At 41.1% G+C, this 20308-nt stretch overlaps 1 protein-coding gene across 1 annotated transcript; it reads left to right on the top strand.

The window, feature by feature from the left end:
• The first annotated feature begins 342 nt into the window (after positions 1-342).
• Positions 343-6848, top strand: LOC110575557 (HLA class II histocompatibility antigen, DQ alpha 2 chain). The gene is made up of 5 exons (XM_021684531.1): positions 343-485; positions 4287-4535; positions 4983-5264; positions 5509-5683; positions 5859-6848. The coding sequence occupies exons 1-4, from the start codon at positions 404-406 to the stop codon at positions 5661-5663; spliced, it is 768 nt and encodes a 255-aa protein (XP_021540206.1). The 5' UTR covers positions 343-403; the 3' UTR covers positions 5664-5683; positions 5859-6848.
• The last annotated feature ends 13460 nt before the right edge of the window (positions 6849-20308 follow it).

Raw genomic sequence — 20308 nt, 5'->3', positions numbered from 1 at the left:
ATTTTTGGAGATTGTAAACCAGAAAATCCAAAGAACACCATATTAGTGATGATATCTAAACATGAAGCTACTCAGAAATTCCCACCCTTCTTGCCACCAGCAAGCATACACACCCATAAGAAGATTCTGATTTAATACCCTCCCTCTTTTCCTAGATAATTCCCCCGGTCTACTGTGAATGGAGCCTACATCAGAACAAGGGGATTTCCCAGTCCCTTCCAGGCTTCTTGGTACAAGCTCTTCAACTGGCAACTGAGGTGTCATCAGAAGGGAGTTTTCTGATTGGCCAGAACCTGACCTAGCAGGGTTTGGTGTGGGTGTCTTTAGAGTCTCTTCTCAGTTGGGTCCTCACCATTGCTCTGCAACTCAGAACAGCAACTTCAGAAACTGCATTGAGAAAAGAATGACCCTAAACAGAGTTCTGATTCTGGGGACTCTTACCCTGACCACCATGATGAGCCCCTCTGGTGGTGAAGACATTGTGGGTGAGTGCACAGCTGAGGGATGTGGGGACTAGACTTGAGAAAAGGAATTGGAAGGGAAAAAAAAAATAGAGATTGGTGTAGAAATAGCAGAGACTCCTCAGAGGTGTTCTCAATATTAAGCAGATCTAAAAATTATAGTCATCTTTCCTTCAGGAAACTAGAGACCCAACCCACTCTCTTTGCTTCCCATGCTGTTGCTGAGTTCGTCAAGGACATCATTCATTTTTAATATCAGATCCAGTGAATATAGCCTAGAAGACTCAATGGCATCATGATTACCTCAAAGATTAGGGATATGTCCACGAGTGGATGTTTTGTTACTAAAAATTCATAAACTATTGCTTCCAAATGTCTCTGAACAACATTTTGAAGCTTTTTATATGTTTCTTCTGTAGTCTCACTTTGGGGTAAAGAGTTCCATGAATTATGTATACTACGTAGATATAAAGAAGGATGTCCTCTTCTTTGTCTCAGATTTCCATACATTTTCATGCTGGAAACTTGCATGAGGGGAGTGGGTAAACAAGCCCAGCTGAATACCTTTAGACAAGTCATTCTACCACATGACCTCGTATATGTCACTTCACAAATAATCAAATCAAATATGTATTTAGAAATGCTTTTCCAATAATGAAGACATAGTAATGTCAATGATCATTCTTGTTTCTTGATTGTTACTACAACAAGTGTGGCTTAATAATTTTTTTAAATTTTAATTACAGAATGGTTAACATACAGAGTTATGTTAGTTTCAGTTGTACAATATAGTGATTCAACAATTCTATACATTACTCAGTGCTCATCAAGATAAGTGTACTCTTAATCCCATTTACCTGTTTTAACCATCCCCCCCACCTCCCCTCTGGTAACCATCAGTTTGTTCCCTACAGTTAATTGTTTTTTGATTTGTCTCTTTTTTATTTGTTCATTAGTTTTGTTTCTTAAACTCCACAAATGAGTGAAATCACATGGTCATTGTCCTTGACTGATTATTTCGCTTAACATTACACTCTCTAGTTCCATCCATGTTGTTGCAAATGGCAAGATTTCATTCTTTTTATCACTGACTAATATTCCATTGTGTATATACATATATATACCATATCTTCTTTATCCATTCATCTAACAATGGACACTTGGGCTGCTTCCATAATTTTTTTCTTTAACAAAGTAGAGAATATCCTTATTTTTATTTTAAAATTGAGAACTTTATGATGAAAAAACTTGGTTAATTAAATTATATTATTCTCAAATTGTCAACTCAAATGACCTTTCATTCTACCCGATGGAGACCCTTAAAAGGAAAACAGGGCAAGTACACATTAATTATTTAATCCCTCCCCCACCCCCACCTTCACTGTCCACCTCTTGCCACCTTCTCTTCAGGCATTCCTTTATCATCCTTTCCTTCCAGGATCTATCCCTGGTCCTTTTTATTGTTGTTTTATTGACATGAGGAGGGTGTTTGTAAAAACCAAAGTAGAAAAAACAAAAAGTTAAGAGGGAAAGTGAAATGGGGTGTACTCTAATTTTCACCAACTTTGTTAACCATGACTGCTCCCATTCCAATTTCATTTGCTAATGGAAGTTTCACTTGCTTCTCCAGAGAACTTCCAATTTCCTTTCTTCAGTGTCACACCAGAGCACCCTGGTCAAGCTCAACTTATCCATTAGGTGCAGTAAGCACAGTGCCACCATTAAAATGTTTTAATTTCCTTTAAAATTAGAAGAAAAAATGAACTTTTAGAGTAGAAGAAAATGTTTCAATTTTTAATACAGCCTGAATTACATTTGTCTTTGTACGAGTGCAGTCACAAAATATAATTTTTAATATTTTAAGAAAAAAAAAGGGGCCCAATAGTGCTTAGGCCCACAAGTCATAATACAGCCTTGGTCACTGCTGATTCTGACTTTCATATGGTTCTGCTACCTCTGTGTCTGTCAGTCTCCACTCCCCCAAATTTCTGTGATCCTTGAGAATAGCAATTGGCATTCAATACACACTTTTGAGCATACAGTGAGATAAATTTTGGGGATTCAATGATGAAAAGACATGCTATCTGCCCCCTGGTGCAGGAAAGCAGAAGGACCATTGCTGAGCAGGACCATGGACACAGTTTCAGTGAAACTCAGCAGTGTGATGTTCATCAACTGTTGGCAACCCAGGACAAGTACCAGATGAAAACAATAATTGCATATATTCATGTTTGAAAGAGGAGTCAAGGATAAAGTATAGAGGATAAAGAGGCTTTGTCGGAGGGCCTTTTAAGTAATCAACCAAGGGGGTCATACTGGACAGGGTAGGGAGAGAGCTGATGAGGTATAGATAAATTTGGAGAGCAAGACACTGGGATGGAGGTGCTGGAGGTTACAATGTGGTCAAAAACATGTTCAGTGAGAGAACTTAGCTAAAATGTTGGTAACTAAGCAGGAACTTCAAGAAGGAACTGGTGGTGTCCAGGAAATCCATAAAGATAACTTTGTTTCAAGGAGAAAGACCCCTACAAAGACAAGGAACATGAAAGAATAATATACTTTGGTTTGACTGGCAGATGAGGTATTTGTGGAGGAGGTGGGACCATAAGACTGCTGCTCTTCCCTTGCAAGACTCACCACAGCTTACTGTCTTTGTTCCTCTACTCACTTGACTCTCTCACCATGCAATAAGTTCCTTGATGACAGAAACCATGCTGACTGGTGTTTTACACCCTGCTCCTCATGATGTCTGATGTCTCACTGATGTTCAGTAAATGAGGAAGAACATAAAGAGGAAATGATAAAAAGCTCACATATGTCTTCACAAGATTGTCCAGTTAGGCTCACTGGGTGGAGTCCTACTCTGCCATTCTATTTTGGTATCCTTACACAAGCATATTGTCCATGTGAGGAAAAGGGCCATAGTTTACCCAGAATCCTAAACAGATAGAAATGTTGAGTCAGAATAAGGAAAGAGGTTTAATAACCTCCTAGAAGGAAAAAAAATAAAGGGGGGTAGGAAGTGACAATAATCTAAAATCTAATAAAGCTTCCATTTTGTATTTCTGATGAAATCGAGTGCTCTCCTCTGAGGATTACGATTGTTAACAAAATCGAGATCTTAGGAACATTGTTTATTTTTTATATACTTTGTAATATTGTCACTGTCCTTGTCATATTCTTTCTTATATCCTATAACAGTTAAGAAACTCTTTTAAAACAATATGGTCCTGTGTGCTTTTCTTTGGAAAAATAAGAAGTAGAAGGAGGACCGGGGGGTGGGGGGGGAGGAGGAAGAGGAGGAAGGAAGGAAGGAAGGAAGGAAGGAAAGCTACTGTAGAAAAAGTTCTGCTCTGAACCAGTCTTGGGGGGAGAAGAATCAAAATGTATGTATTAATTGATGAAAGAATTAAGTAAGAGATAAAACTTGCGAAGCAGAGGGAAGTAAAGTGAATTTCTGAGAAAGGAAGCTAAAACCACGATAATTTGTTCATTCCTTCTTTCATTTCATTATAATATTTATCATAAGCCAACTGAGTATGCCAGATGCTGAGCTAGGTACACAGGGAACAGCAGTAACAAGGCCATTGTAATTCTGCTCTCGTGGAGCTTACATGACAGTGGAAAAGCAGACTGTATTCTAACTGGACAACTATCAACGCTGAGAGAGAGGGAGCAGGGAGCAGGTGCTGGGAAATTTGCCTAAAGACTGTGCCAAAGATGAAGCCCACTATATTTGAAAGCCAGTTTCTTCTGTCACTTGGTTTAATAAGGCTCTTTTCTCCCTCTGTTTTCTACTTCTTGCTCCTCACCCTTACTGATCAGCTGACCACGTTGGTTCCTATGGCATAAATGTCTACCAGTCTTATGGTCCCTTTGGCCAGTACACCCATGAATTTGATGGAGATGAGGAGTTCTACGTGGACCTGGAGAAGAAGGAAACTGTCTGGCAGCTGCCTATGTTTCAAACATATGGAGGTTTTGACCCACAGGGCGCACTGAGAAACTTGGCTACATCAAAACACAACTTGAACATCATGACTGAACGGTCCAACTCCACCGCTGCTACCAATGGTATGCGTCCGCCACTCTGCCTCTCTTTACTGAACCTTCCTACACACCAGGTCTCATTCCCCTCCTCCCTACGATAGATACCCTTGACTAATTTCCAAGGATCTTTCCCCAGATCTTCTCATAGTAATTACTGAACACTCATCCTCTGCCATCTCAAAACTGAAATATTGCCATGTAGTACAAGGATCCTTACTCCCATACCATGTTCCTTGAATCCCTCAAGGAGAAGTCCTATAGATCTGCTACTTTAATAAGCATGCCCACAGAGGGAAGGGCACAAGGATAAAGTATAGGCAGTGTATGTACACTTTCCCAAGCAGAAGGTAAGCAAGAACTCTTCTACCATCAGATGGGGAACTGTTGGTGGGAGGGCTCTTACAGGACACAATGCAGAACCTCAGGGCAGAGCTCTTTGCAATTCATATCAGTGCTGCTTCCTCACCACAGAAGTTCCTGAGGTGACTGTGTTTCTAAAGTCTCCTGCGATGCTGGGTCAGCCCAACACCCTCATCTGTTTTGTCGACAACATCTTTCCTCCTGTGATCAATGTCACATGGTTGAAGAATAGGCACTCAGTCACAGAAGGTGTTTCTGAAACCAGCTTCCTCGCCAAGAGGGATCATTCCTTCTTAAAGATCAGTTACCTCACCTTCCTTCCCTCTGCTGATGATATTTATGACTGCAAGGTGGAGCACTGGGGCCTGGATGAGCCACTTCTGAAACACTGGGGTATGTATGAATTCCACCCCCTTGGCACCTTCTTTCTCTATCAAGTCCAGAGTATCCTGCCCTTTAGCCCCGGAATCTCATGTTTTCCACACTTCAAAGGTTTCGAATAATAGACTTTTCTCTCTTCCCTAACCATGGTGCCCTGAGTCCTCATGGAACAGAAACCATTCCTCCTGCCCCATCACACACATGGGTACATGAACCAACACTCTGCATTCTGACTTCCACAACCTCATTTTTACAGAACCTGAGATTCCAACCCCTATGTCAGAGCTGACAGAGACTGTGGTCTGTGCCGTGGGGTTGACTGTGGGCCTTGTGGGCATCGTGGTGGGCACTGTCTTCATTATCCAAGGTCTGCACTCAGGTGGTGCTTCCAGACATCAAGGGCCTTTGTGAGCCACACCCTAGAAAAGGAGGTAAGGATTCAGATTTGTCAGAGCTGAGAGCTGGAGACACAGCTCAGGAGGGAGGAAAGTGGGAGGAGTTTGTGGACACAAATGTGGTTGAAAGGTTGTAGGAGTCTGGGGGAGGGCATGATGACAATACAGGAGCCCCCGAGGATCCAACCATCTCATGTCTGTACTATTGCAGGTACACCCTATGCCCACCGACCAGAGCAGAAGAGTGGACTTGATAGGTGACCTAGCACTGTTTCCTGGCCGAGTTCATCATATTCCTTCTCTCTTCCAACACTCCCCCTCTCTTCTCTTTTATGGAACTTAAGGTCCCCCTGTATCCTCTGAGAGCTCACATATCCTTTGAAATTCTCCCGCCTTGACTGCCTGATTTGTTTTTCTTTTCTTAATTGTTACCTACAATGAGATCTCTGGGATATTCCACCCACTTACCTAATTCTTTGTAACCCTGATCCAATATTCCCATGGAAACAATAAATTTCCCTTTATGAGATCTCTTAGTAAAATTTTTCTTGTCTTTCATCTCAGGGCTGACTAGGACCATCGTCCTTTATGCTTCAGGTCCACTTAATCTCATTTTCTGGATTATGTTTCATGCCCAGTAACAGCAGAGCAAGCAAGTATAGACTGATAATATTTGATATCTTAGCTGAGGTTAATATTTCTCTCTTCTTATTATTCCCACGCTTTGGCATTACCACTTTCCCCCCAATTCAGACATCAGTGAAAGTAGTATATGCCCTTTGTCCTTGGTATAGATTTCTTATAGAAGAAACACACACACACACACAAACAAGAAATAAGTTCATACTCCTTTTAGTATAGTTTTAAAAAGCTATGACAGAGAACTAAATTAGGATAAAGAAATTTTCAATTTCAAAAGTATTGAAAGTCAAAATTGTTTTCCAAAACTTTAAAATTTCAATTTGTGAAGAATGAATGATGATAGGACCAGCTTTCCTTGCCGTTCCTCACCCATGAGAAGATGAGAATTCTTTAGGCACGAAAAGAAATGGAAGTCAGTTACGGGGGTATTAGAATAAGACCATAAGGTAAAAATCTGAGAAGAACCAAATACTTCGTTCTTACTTAGGGGTAGTAACAACAGGAAGAAGAATGGAAGTAGAAACCACAGACATATTTAAGCTTCTGAGAACACAGGTGTGGTTTGCCTCACCTCCTACATGAATCCCTGCTAGATAAACACATAGACTTTCCTGTGCCACCACGGCATGTCAGGGACAGTAGAGTGAACATAGTTGCAGGATGTTTCTAGGCAGATCAGCTTAGGTCAAAGCTCACTGAATCCCTGTGCAGCCCTGTACACCCTGGGAAATAGCAAAACACTCCGATAACCCCAGTTCCCTGCCCCTCTCCCCTCACCCTTCCTGGTTAAGGAAAGAATGAGCCTATGAGAGAGAAATCCCAGGAGGGACAATATGGTGGAGATATGTACTGGCAGATACGGATGCTGTATCTTCTTCTAGATTCATTGTCTCCTAGTGGAAACTCTGGCAGAGGAAATAGATCAACAGATGAATTCTCTGGTTTTCTTGAGTGGGTCCAAGACTTCACTCTTGAAAATGTATGTGACTTGACTTGGAGTCATTTTGCCCTTTAAAATTGTTTTAGGCACAAATTTGCCTCAGTCTTTTCACTCTGCACCTACTGTGTCCATGCAGTGTATCTAAGACACTATTATGGAATAGCTATAAAATGTATGAGGCTGTCTCTGTCCATGCCACCTGCATGAATGAGCTTAAAGTGTAATTGGGGGGAAAAACACAATTTTAATACAATAATTGATAGAACATAGTTTGATAGAAACCTAAATGTAAATTCAGGACTCAGCACTTTATGGCTGGTATTTTAAACTTTATAATACTGACTAAATATATTCTGAGTCATATTTCTCATCCATAATGTGGAAGTGATAATACTTTGCTTGTAGTTATTGACAGAATTTGAATAATCTTGATATATAGGCTGTGCCTTACACATAGTATACAAATACATAAGAAATCATTGCTAGTTGTATCCATAATTAATTTTTTAAAAAGAATGGATCATATCATATAAAAAACACCTTTCTTTTTCTGAGTCCATTAATGATTTAGCATATTCAAACATGGAGATATGAATGAATTGCTTTTCATAAGTTAGTGAGAGGATTTTTTTCCCCAGAAACTCAGAGACTCTGAGGTTCAGTTAGGCTAAGAGAATAGATAGGGTATAGTTGTCAGTGACATATCACTGGTGGAGGGTTGCTAAGAGAATTCTTAGAACAATAAGTTGTAATATTTGACTGTGGGTTTTTAAGACAAAGGTTTGTTATATGTAACAGATCTTCTGCATGTTTACTTTGGGGAACAGTGGGAAAGATTCAAAGAGCAAAAGCTAATTGTGGGGTAGAAGTAAGAGAATAATTAAAAATAGAGACTAGGAATTAGTAAATTTAGGGAATCTGACCTAGCAGTTATCATGAAAATGTAGGTAACAGAACACAGAGGATGTCAAGCCAGTAAAACTACTCTGCATGATACTATAATGGTGGATATGCCATTACACATTTGTTCAAACCCACAGAATGTACACAAGAGAACTCTAGTGTAAACCATGGAGTTTGGGGGATAATAATCTGTCAATGTAGTGTCATCATTTATAATAAATGTACCACTCTGGTAAGGGGTGTTGATAGTAGGGGAGTCTGTGCTTGGTGGGTACAAAGATATGTGGGAAATCTCTGTACCTTCCACTCAATTTTGCTGTGAACCTAAAATTGCTCTAAAATAAAGTGTATTTAAAAAAAGGAAATGTCAGCAATTATGATATAAAATGTATAAAATAAAAATTTTAGTATAAAAAATGTAGATCATCTGAAAACGCACAAATGTACTCAGGAAGAGTTTTTGTCAATAGGCTTTCAAATAAATGTTATATAAATTTCAAAGATTCATGAGTAATTTGGACATGGTGTGTGCGGGTGTGCACGTGCATGTGTGTGTTATTGTAATATAAGGGTTATATTGAATCACATTATAACCAGTGTTCCAAGAATATACAAATGCTGACCTACTCAGACTCCTTCCCAATGAAATACTGAGGAAAACAAATTTAATGGAAGTTGAATTTTATTAAGGGAATTCATTCATAAAGTCTTCATATAATTTTAAAGTGGAATTAATTCTAAAAACAAGAGCAATCATTTCATTTTCTCAGCTAAAAGTTAAAAGTGGGATCACCACATTACGTTACTGTCAACAGAGTTATATATCAGACCTCATGATATTAAATTATGTGATTCTTAAAAAATTATTTGAGTTATTTCTTTTTTTTTTTTAATTTGACAGATAGAAAGCGAGAGAGAGCACACAAGCAAGAGGAGTGGGAGAGGGAGAAGCAGGTTTCCCACTGAGCAGGGAGCCCAAAGCGGAACTCGATCCCAGGACCCTGGGATCATGACCTGAGCTGAAGGCATACGCTCAATGACTGAGCCACCTAGGAGCCCCTATTTGAGTTATTTCTGATTGTGTACATAAAGTGTGACTTTATTAGTATTTAATATTAATACACTATTTAAAAATCACATCTTTCAGCAAATAATTTGCAAAGAAAAATAGAGACCAGAGAAACTTCACATTAAAAAAAAAACTGAAGATACATATCAGTCAAATGTTGGGCTTTGTTTGGATGCATATTCAAAAAAAACAACTGTTAAAAAATTCTTGTGAGACAATCGGAAAAATTGAACACTGGTTGTATTAAGAAATTACCTAATTTTAAGGCTGTTAATGGCAATATTATGTTTCTAGAAAGTCATTATATTTTAGATTGTCATAATAAAACATCTGTCAAGAAAAAGACATGATGTGTAAGATTATCTTCAAACTATTCCCATATATGTGTAAGATTAAGTGGGTGGGTTTACAAAATTATCCGTGAATTAATAATTATTAAAGCTAGACTATTGATACATGGCACTATTCTCTTCAGTACCAAATATAGTTGAAATTTCCCATAATACAAAGGTTTTTAAAAGTATTCCAGGAAAGACAAAGGAAAAAAAATAGGCAGGGAAGCATTCTGTTTGAAGTTTTGTTGGTTTTTAAAATATTCCTCATTTTATCCCAGTTAGGAAACCGTGAGTATCCAAATCCTGCTCCACACTATAGACCTCCCAGTGATGTAACCCTAAAGAATATGTATGTACAAGGAATAATAGTAAAAGAAAGCAGAGTAATGCTCACTTTCTATTGGCTGGACTAAGCCCCAAACTTTACTAATATATTCACTAATTTAATCATAATGCAAAAATAAAAATGGTCATTGAGTACCAGTGTTGTGATACATATCATACATTCACTGGCTTCAGAGAATTTACATTCCAGTGGGAAGAAATATACATATATAAAATAATTCCACTAGCATATAATTATAAACTCTAAGAATTCATAAAGGAATCACTTATGTCTCAAATTCTCCCATCATGATCCAGGAGTTGTTATCTCTCTTTTTCTCAGCTTCTTTATTCTCCATCATTTGGTCTACTATATCACTAATTCTCTCTTCTGCCTCATTTATCCTAGGAGTTAGAGTCTCCATTTTTTATTGCATCTCATTAATAGCCCTTGTGATTTTGACTTGATTAGATTTTAGTTCTTTTATTTCTCCAGAAAGGGATTCTCTAGTGTCTTCTATACTTTTTTCAAGCCCAGCTAGTATCTTTACCATCATTATTCTGAACTCTAGTTCCGGTATCTTATAATTATGTCCATACTGATTAGGTCCTTGGCAGTCAGTACTGCCTCTTGTTCTCTTTTGAGGTGAGTTTTTCCATCTTGTCATTCTGTCCAGAGAAAAATAGGTGAACGAGAGAACAAAATACTAAATTGGCAACAGCAACCACAGAGAAATATACACCAAACAAGTCAGAAGAGATCCAAAACCAAAAAAAAATTTTTTTAAATTAAAATTAAAAAAAAGAATATAATCAGACAGGTGGACAAAATGGTGCAATACACTGGATCCTGTGTGTATTTTGGTCTGTTTGTTAGATAAATAAATCCTAAAATTGTGAAGAAAGAAAAACTTACATATGTACAAAAACAAAATTAAATACTATGAAAGGATAGACTGTAACTGTAAAAATGAAAATTAAAAGACACAAAAAAGGAATATAAACAGACAGGTGAACAGAACAGATCAATGCACTATATCCTGAGTCTATTTTGTTTGGTTTGTTACTAGAAACTACATCTCAAATTTGTAAGGAAAGAAAAACATTATACTCAAAAATAAAATTAAATACATTGAAAGGATAGAATGTAACTGTAAAGATGAAAATTTAAAAAGACTTTAACAAAACAAGACAAAAAAAAAAAGAGTGAGAGAGAATATGATCAGACAGGTGCAGAGAACAGAGCCATACACTCGATTCTGGGTGTATTTTGGTCTGCCAGTTAGAAGAATCTTATCCCAAAATTGTAAAGAAAGAAAAACTTACATACATACAAAAGTAAAAGTAAATACAATGAAAGGATAGAATATAACTGTAAAAATGAAAATAAAAAGATTTTTTAAAAAAGAGTTGACAAAATAAGAAATTCGTTGAAAAAGGAAAGACAAAAAAATTGAAAGACTAAAGAATCATGGGGGAAAAAGTCATGAATTCTATATACTATTTTCCTCTAGCGCAGGAGTTTTGCAGTTCTCTGTGATTTGTAAACTTGGTCTTAGCGAATCCTCTGCTGATCTTCTGGGAGAGGGGCTTGTTGCGCTGATTCTCAGTTGTCTTTGCCCCAGGCAGAATTGCTCTGCCCTTGCCAGGGGGCCAGGCTGAGTAACTGCTCTGGATTGCTCTAGATTGCTCTATGTGGCTTTTGTTCCCTGAAGGCTTTCCACAACAGCTTTAGAGGATGAGAATTAAAATGGCGGCCTCCCACTCTCCAGCCCCAGAATTGAGAGCTTGGGGTCCCACTCCTCAGTGAGCCTTCCGAGAAAAGCAGTCAGTCACTCCTGTCTCCCTGGTCTCCAGCTGCACTCCATGCTCACCTGGCCTGGGACCGAGTTTTTCTATCTCAGGCAATCAACCCCAATACAGGTCTCCAAACCCTGCAGGTTCCTTCGGGGCACTGCTGCTCCTCTGGTCTTGTGTGTGTGTTGGGGGGGTGGTGGTGGGAAGAGGGGTCTCAGCGTTCTTCCTCTTTCTGGATCCCCCTGCTTGGGGAGTGGTCAACCGACCGTGCAGGGGTTCACAGTTTATGGCAACCCCAAGCTCAGAGCCCACTTCTGGGCTCACTGACTGCAGCCAGCTTCCGCATCCTGATGCCTGGGAACTCTGCTGCACTCAGGCACTCCCGGTCTTCCTGTGAACCCAGGGAATCCTGAGACCACACTGTCCCACGTGGGATTCTGCCCTGCTTCTCCACCTGAGCGCTCTTCAGGCAGGGACATCCCTCACTGGAGCAGACTTCTAAAAGTTCTGATTTTGTGCTCTGCTGCTTTATCACTTTTTGGTAGCTGGCTTACAGAGGCTCCCTCCCCCTGAGGTCTGTCTTCCTGTATACGGCCTCAGATTCACTTCTCCACATGTCTTACCTTGCAGAAAGTGGTTGTTTTCCATTTGTAGAGTTGCAGCTATTCTTTTCTTAGATCTCCAGTTGAGTTTGCAGGTGTTCAGAATGATTTGATAGCTAGCTGAATTCCTGGGACCAGATGAAATTAAGGTCTCCTACTCCTCCATCATCCTGGACCAAAATAACCTGAATAGACATTTTTCCAAGAAAGGTACTCAAATGGCCAACAGGTACATGAAAAGGTACTCAAAATTATTAATCATTAGGGAAATGCAAATCAAAACCACAATGAGATATGACCTCACACCTGTTACAATCACTATCATCAGGAAAATAAGAAATAACAAGTGTTGGCAAAGATATGGAAAAAAGGGAAACCTTATACACTGTTGGTAGGAATGTAACTTGGTTCAACCCTATGCAAAACAATGTGGAGGTTCCTCAAAAAATTGAGATAATTGTACCTTCATATCCATTGCAACTTTATTTACCATAGCCAAGACATGGAAAAAATTTAGGTGTCTGCTGATGATGAAGGGATAAAGCAAATGTTATACACACACACATAGACATATCACACGATGGAATACTACACAGCCATAAGAAAGAATGAAATCTTGCCATTTGTGACAAAATGAATAGACCTTAAAGGTATTATGCTAAATGAAATAAATCAGGCAGAGAAAGCCATTCATTTTCACTTATATGTGGAATCTAAAAAACGAAACAAATGAAAAAACAAAACCAGACTCCTAGATACAGAGAAGACTCTTGGTTGCCAGAGGAGAGAGGGGTTCGGTGGTGGGCAAAATGGGTGAAAGTATCAAGAGGAATAAACTTCCAGTTATAAAAGAAATAAATCATAGGATGTAATGTATAGCACAAGGAATAGACAATAATACTGTACTAACTTTGTATGGTGACAAATGGTAACCAGACTTATTACACTGATCATTTCAAAATGCATATAAATGTTGAATTACTATGTTGTATACCCGAAACTCATATAATATTATATATCATTTATACTTGAATTAATTTTCTATGGTGACAGATGTTAACTAGACTTACTGTAGTGATCATTTCACAAAATATACAAATATCAAGTCATGCTGTACACCTGAAAATAATATAATGTTATATGTCAATTATACCTCAATAAAAAAGAAATGACTTTTTTCACTTTGAAAAAAAGGTCTTGGCAACAATTTTTTGGATATAAAACCAAAAGCACAAGCAACAAAAGCAAAAATAAACAAGTGGGACTACATCAAATTCTAAAACTTCTGCACAGCCAAACAATCAGCCAGATGTAAAGGCAACCTGTGGAATGAGATAAAACATATATTTGTAAACCATCTTTCTAACAGGGGGTTAATATAAAGGCACCCATACAAATCAAGAACAAAGAAAACAAACTGATTTTAAAAAGGGCAGAGGAAGACTTCCAGGGAAGAGGGCAGAGTGGGAGGATCCTAGGCTCACCTCATCCCATGGATACAACTAGATAACATCTACATCAGTGTAAATACCCCAGAAAACCACCTGAAGCCTGGCAGAACAGACTCTCCACAGCTAAATGGAGAGAAGAGTTCACATCCAAGAGGGAAGGAAGAGCAGAGATGCAGTCAGGAGTTAAATGGACCCACAGGGCTGTCCACAGGAGATGGGATGCTGTGGGCTCAGAGAGGGGAAGGAAGCAGACCTTTACACTAGGTTCTCCAGGCACATGAAACCCACACAGGGAAGATGAATCCCCATAACTTTTGACTTTGAAAACCAGGGTGACAGAATTTTGCGGGTTCTTATCATCAGCAGGGCTTAATACCTGGAACTTTAAAAATCAGCAGGCTTGGTTCCTGCATGGCCAGAGGGCAATAGGAAACTGAGTCATTGCCCAGACAACACAACAAACAGCCCCGGGGAGATACAGCATGCAAGCAGCAGTTTGAAAACTGCCTGGGGTATACAGGAGGGAGTTTTGTTTACTAATCTCAGAGCATGTGCTGGAGTGGCAGGGATCTTTGGGAGACTTCTCCAAGAACAAGAGAGCTGATGGGTGTCATTTCTATCCCTTGCTGCTCACCCTAGATGCACAGACACTTGCAGGAACCAGAGCAGAACCAACATTTGTTACCTAACTTGCTAACAGTGCACCCCACCCCCACATTCTCTTAGTGACACACCCACTTCAACCAGACCTCAGCTCCGGGATCTCTCCCACATCAAACCTACGCAAACCTTGATAACACCTCACAGCCTGCCCTGCCTTCTCCTATGGGCCTGCCCCCTACACTACCTCTGGCCAAAGGCCATCTGAAGAAATGCCACATATCTGGCAGGATGCAAGCAGCCCTGACAGGGGCCAGCACCACTCCAAAGTGACTCTTGCATGAGGAAGAGGGAAGATAACCACACACATGAGCCCAATCACAGCCCCAGCAGTGGGTTGGGGACAGACATCTGGTCTGACTGCAGTCCCCACCCAACAACAAAAGCTTCTCGGGAGACAACACAGAGAAAGGAGCGAGCAGTTCAGTGCTACCCTATCTCTGGCAAACACCTGGTCTGACTCAACTCAAGCCCAACCCAGCCCCAGACTGCCCCACTAACAACACAGGGACCAAACTCTGCCTACAATAGGCACAGAGAGCCATTGTAGATAACTGAACTGAAGGCAAATGTGGCTTAGCCACAACAGTAGGGTGCATGCAACATACATAGGAGACAACATTGAAGCACCCAGTTCTGGTGAACAGGGGACAGTGCACTGCAGGGTGCCACAGGACCTCTACTTCATAAAGTCACTAATTTCAAGAGTAGGAGTTGTAGCTGACTTTCCTAACACATAGAAAGAGACCCAGAGAGTTAGACAAAATGAGGAGACAGAGGAATGTGTCCCAAATGAAAAAACAGGTCAAAAATCACAGGAAAAGAGTTAAACCAAAAGGAGAAAATTAATATGCTTAATAAAGAATTAAAGTAATGGTCACAAAGATACTCAATGGACTTGAGAAAAGAGTGGAGGACCTCAGTGAAACCCTTAATGAAAAGATAGACTTGGGGAAGATGACAGCGTAGAAGGACCCTGAGCTTTCCCTGTCCCACGTTCATGACTAGATATCATCCACATCCAAGTCAGTAAACAAGAGAGTGATCCAAAGACTGGCAGAACAAACTCCACAACTAAACAGAGAAGAAGCTGCACCTGAAAGTTAACCTTTCAGGCCAGAATGGTGGAAGGAGGCTGTCTGCAGGAGGGACGGAGCCGCACACGTGGAGAGGGCTGAGAAACAGGCCCTCACACCAGGAAGCTTCCCAGGGAAGACTAATGCCCAAAAAATCTGGCTTTAAAAACCAGAGGGGCTAAATTCTGTGCATTTTTAAAATCAGTGAGACTCGGAGCCTGGAGCTTTAATAGTCAGCTGACCCCGCACTGGGTGAGGTGGGAAGGTGAGTGATAGCTGGATCGCTGTCTTTAAAAAGACAGCAGCCTGCACAAAGAGGCAACATAAAAAGGACGGTTTCCACAGGATGGGGACAACCAGGAGACAGATCTGTTCATACTAATTTCAGAGCCTGTTGGGGGGCTTCTCTGAAAAAGAAGGAGCTGTCCATCACCATTTTCCAACCCTGCCTGCCAGCATAAACACAGAGCCAACTGCAGGAGGTGGCACTGCTCAGACGCTTGCTAACTAACCTGCTCGCAGTGTTCCAGGCCCATGAGTTTCCCTGAGGACTCACCCACTCCCAGCCCACTAGCCTCAGCCCTGGGCTCAGAGCAAACTTTGATAAAGTCATTCTGGCACCTGCCAAGCTGCAGGGTGCACAGGTGCCACCGCATACTGCGACCTGCCACCCCACAACACCCCGGCACTACGCAGCTCCCAGCCCCCCCCTGCGCATAGCTGCCACCCCACAGTGTAACCAGCCACACCCCCCCAACCATTGTCATGTGCTGGGCCCTGCTGAACCCAGCCACCACCGCGGGCCACACCTAGCCCCAGTCCACCGGCCACCCCAGCAGGCAGCCCCCAAACACTGCAGTGCTTCAGTGGATCTGGCATGAGACTAGTGTCCCAGTGCAAATTTTGCTAAAACCAGCATCCTGCTCCCAACTTTCCTAGCAGACACACCTTCAGAGCTGGGCTGCCTGGGCTCCACTAATACCACAGAGAGCAAACACAGCCCAAAATAGGCAGAGAGTCAGTGCAAACGACAGCACTGAGAGGAAAAGTGTCTCAGACACAACAAGAGGGCATAAGCAACACATATAGGATACTCCTTGAAGTGCCAGGTCCTGGTGAACAGGGGACACTGCACCGCAGGCCATCCCAGGATCTCTTCCTCATAAAGTCACTAATTTCACGAGCAGAAGACATAGCTGACTTTCTTAACACAGAGAAACAGACGCAGAGAGGCAGATGAAATGAGGAGACAAAGAAATTTATCCAAAACGAAAGGACAGAGGAGCTAAGATGGCAGTGTATAGGAGGACCCTACACTCATCTCACCCCTTGAACACAACTAGATAACTATCAGATCATTCTAAATACCACAGAAATCAACCTGAAGACTGACAAAACAAACTTCACAACTAAAGGAAGAGAAGAAGCCATGTCAAGGAAGGTAGGAAGTGCAGAGCAGTGGTTTGGGGGAGAAACAGATCAAGGGTGCTGCAGACAGGAGGGAGCCATGGTCACAGAGAAAGGCAAGAGAGAGAGGAGCACACAGGTGAACGTGCAAGAAGAACACACTTCCCCAAAGTCATTGGCTGGGAAAATGAGGGGAGCTGATTTTCTTGAGTTCTTGCAACCAGCAAGACTTAAGGATTGGAGTTTTAAAGGTCAGGGGGCGATCTGAAGAATGCTGGGGACACATGAAGGGTGGCGAGGGATTATTCCCTCTACTTAGAGCTGGTCCCTGAGAGGCAGAGCTCAGGGAGATGCCTCTCTGGGAACAAGGAGCTGGCCAGTGCCATTTCCTCCCCCACCCCTCAGCATAAACACAGAGCAGCCTGCAGAAAGTAGCTTAGCCCTGAACTGGCTGCTTACAAGTCCCACCCCTCTGCACTCTGGCATGACTGCCTGTCTCTGTCAAGTTTGCCTCAGTCCCAGCTTGGCAGGTCCCTTCCCCAGAAGACCAGCAGAAACCCCAGTCCACACTGTGTCTCCCAACCAGAGTCCTGCAAAGCTCCAGTTCTAGTGGAAGTAGTATCAAGTCTCATTTAACAAGCAGACCAGCACATACCTACTTAAACCTTGCCACATTCTGGTCACGAACCAAACACCCCCCCCCCCCCCCCGCAGGCAAGGAGAGCCTCTGCAGACACCTGGCATGAAGAATGGAGCAGCCAAAACCCAACAGCAGGGCACCTGCAGCACACGGCAGACATACTTCCTGAAGTGCCAGCACTGGACACTATACGGCCTCTTCTTCATCAAGCCATTACTCTCAGGTGCAGGGAATGTAACAGGCTTTTCTAACATAGGGAAGAAGGCAGAAACATAGACAAAATGTCAAGACAGAGGAATTCATCCCAAATGGAAGAACAAGATAAGGTCACAACCGAGACCCAAGTGAAACAGACATAAGTAACATGACCAATGGAGAATTTAAAGCAATGATCATAAGGACACTTGCTGGGCTTGAGAAAAGAATGGAAGACTTCAGGAAGGTCCAAAAAGCACAAATCAGAAATGAAAAATGCAATAACTGAGACTGGAAACAGGGTGGATGCAATGAACACAAGGCTGGAAGAAGCAGAGAAATGAATAAGTGCTATAGAACACAAAATGATGGAAATAATGAAGCTGAACAAAAAAGAGAAAGAATTATGGAACACAACAACAGATGTAGGGAACTCAGTGACTCCATGAAACATAGTAACATTTGTACCATAGGAGTCTCAGAGGAAGAACAGAGAGAAAGGGAGGCAGCAAATTTATTTGAGGAAATAATAGCTAAAAACTTCCCTAATCTGGGGAAGGAAACAAACATCCAGATCCAGGAGGCACAGAGAGCTCCCATCAAAATCAACAAAAGCAGGTTAACACCAACACATATTGTAATTAAATTTACCAAAAAGAGCAATAAAGAAAAAAATCCTAAAAGCAGAAAGACAAGTCCTTAACTAACAAGGGAAGAGCCATAAGGCTAGATACAAATTTCTCAACAGAAATTTAGCAAGCCAGAAGACATGGCATGATATATTCAACATGTTGAATGGGAAAAATCTGAAGCCAAGAATACTCTATCCAGCAAGGTTATCATTCAGAATAGAAGGAGAAATAAAGGGGCGCCTGGGTGGCTCAGTCGGTTAAGCGTCTGCCTTCGGCTCAGGTCATGATCCCAGGGTCCTGGGATCGAGCCCCACATCAGGCTCCCTGCTCGGCGGAGAGCCTGCTTCTCCCTCTCCCTCTGTCTGCCGCTCTGCCTACTTGTGCTCTCTCTCTCTCTCTCTCTCTCTGTTAAATAAATAAAAATCTTAAAAAAAAGAAGAAGAAGAAGAAGAAATAAAGAGTTTCCCAGACAAACAAATACTACAGGAGCTCATGAGCAGCAAACCAGCCCGTAAGAAATATTAAAGGGGGGGGGGCGCCTGGGTGGCTCAGTCGTTAAGCATCTGCCTTCAGCTCAGGTCATGATCCCAGGGTCCTGGGATCGAGCCCCGCATCGGGCTCCCTGCTCAGCGGGAAGCCTGCTTCTCCCTCTCCCACTCTCCTTGCTTGTGTTCCTGCTCTCGCTGCGTCTCTCACTGTCAAATAAATAAATAAAATCTTTAAAAAAAAAAAAGAAATATTAAAGGGGAATCTTTGAGTGGAAAGGAAAGAATAAAAGTGACAAAGACAAGAAAGGAACAGAGAAAATCTGCAGAAACAATGATAAGACAAGTAATAAAATGGCACTAAACACATATCTATCAATAATTACTTCGAATGTAAATAGACTAAATCTCCAATCAAAAGACATAGGGTGTCAGAATGGATTAAAAAAAAAATAACCCCCACCCATCTATATGCTGCCTACAAGAGACTCATTTTAGACCTAAACACAACTGCAGATTGAAAGTGAGGGGATGGAGAAACATTTATCATGCAAAAGAAAGCCAGAGTAGTAATACTTATTTTGGACAAATGAGACTTTAAAACAAAGACAGTAACAAGAGATAAAGAAGGGCACTATATCATAATAAAGGGGTCAATCCAATAAGAAGATCTAACAATTGTAAATATTTATACAGCCAATATGGGAGCATCCAAATATATAAAACAATAACATGAAGGAATTCATTAATAACAATACAATAATAGTAGTGGACTTTTCACCCCACTTACATCAATGGACAGATCATCTAAGCAGAAAATCAACAAGGAAACAATGGCTTTGAATGACACACTGGACCAGAAGAACTTAACAGATATATTCAGAAGATTCCATCCTAAACCAGCAGAATACACATTCTTTTAAAGGGCACATGGGACATTCTCCAAAATAGTCACATCCTAGGTCACAACTCAGGCCTCAATAAGTACAAAAAGATTGAGATCATACCATACATATTTTCTGCCCACAATGCTGTGAAACTTGAAGGCAACCCCAAGAAAAAATTTGGAAAGACCACAAATTCATGGAGGTTAAACAATATGCTGCTAAACAATGCACGGATCAGCCAGGAAATCAAAGAAGAAATAAAAAAAAATACATGGAAACAAATAAAAATGAAAACACAATGGTCCAAACCTTTGGCATGGAGCAAAAGTGGACCTAAGAGGGAAGTATATAGCAATACAGGCTTACTTTAAAAAACAAGAAAAGTCTTGGGCGCCTGGGTGGCTCAGTTGGTTAAGCGACTGCCTTCGGCTCAGGTCATGATCCTGGAGTCCCGGGATCGAGTCCCGCATCGGGCTCCCTGCTCGGCAGGGAGCCTGCTTCTGCCTCTGACCCTCCCCCCTCTCATGTGTTCTCTCTCTCTCATTCTCTCTGTCTCAAATAAATAAATAAAAATCTTTAAAAAAAAAAAAAAAAAAAAAAAAAAAAAAAAAAAAAA

The sequence above is a fragment of the Neomonachus schauinslandi genome, chromosome 8 (genome assembly GCF_002201575.2).
Source record: "Neomonachus schauinslandi chromosome 8, ASM220157v2, whole genome shotgun sequence".
NCBI classification, from domain to species: domain Eukaryota; kingdom Metazoa; phylum Chordata; class Mammalia; order Carnivora; family Phocidae; genus Neomonachus; species Neomonachus schauinslandi.
The sequence above is the reverse complement of the archived record's forward strand: the minus strand, read 5'-3'. Positions and strand labels throughout refer to the sequence as shown.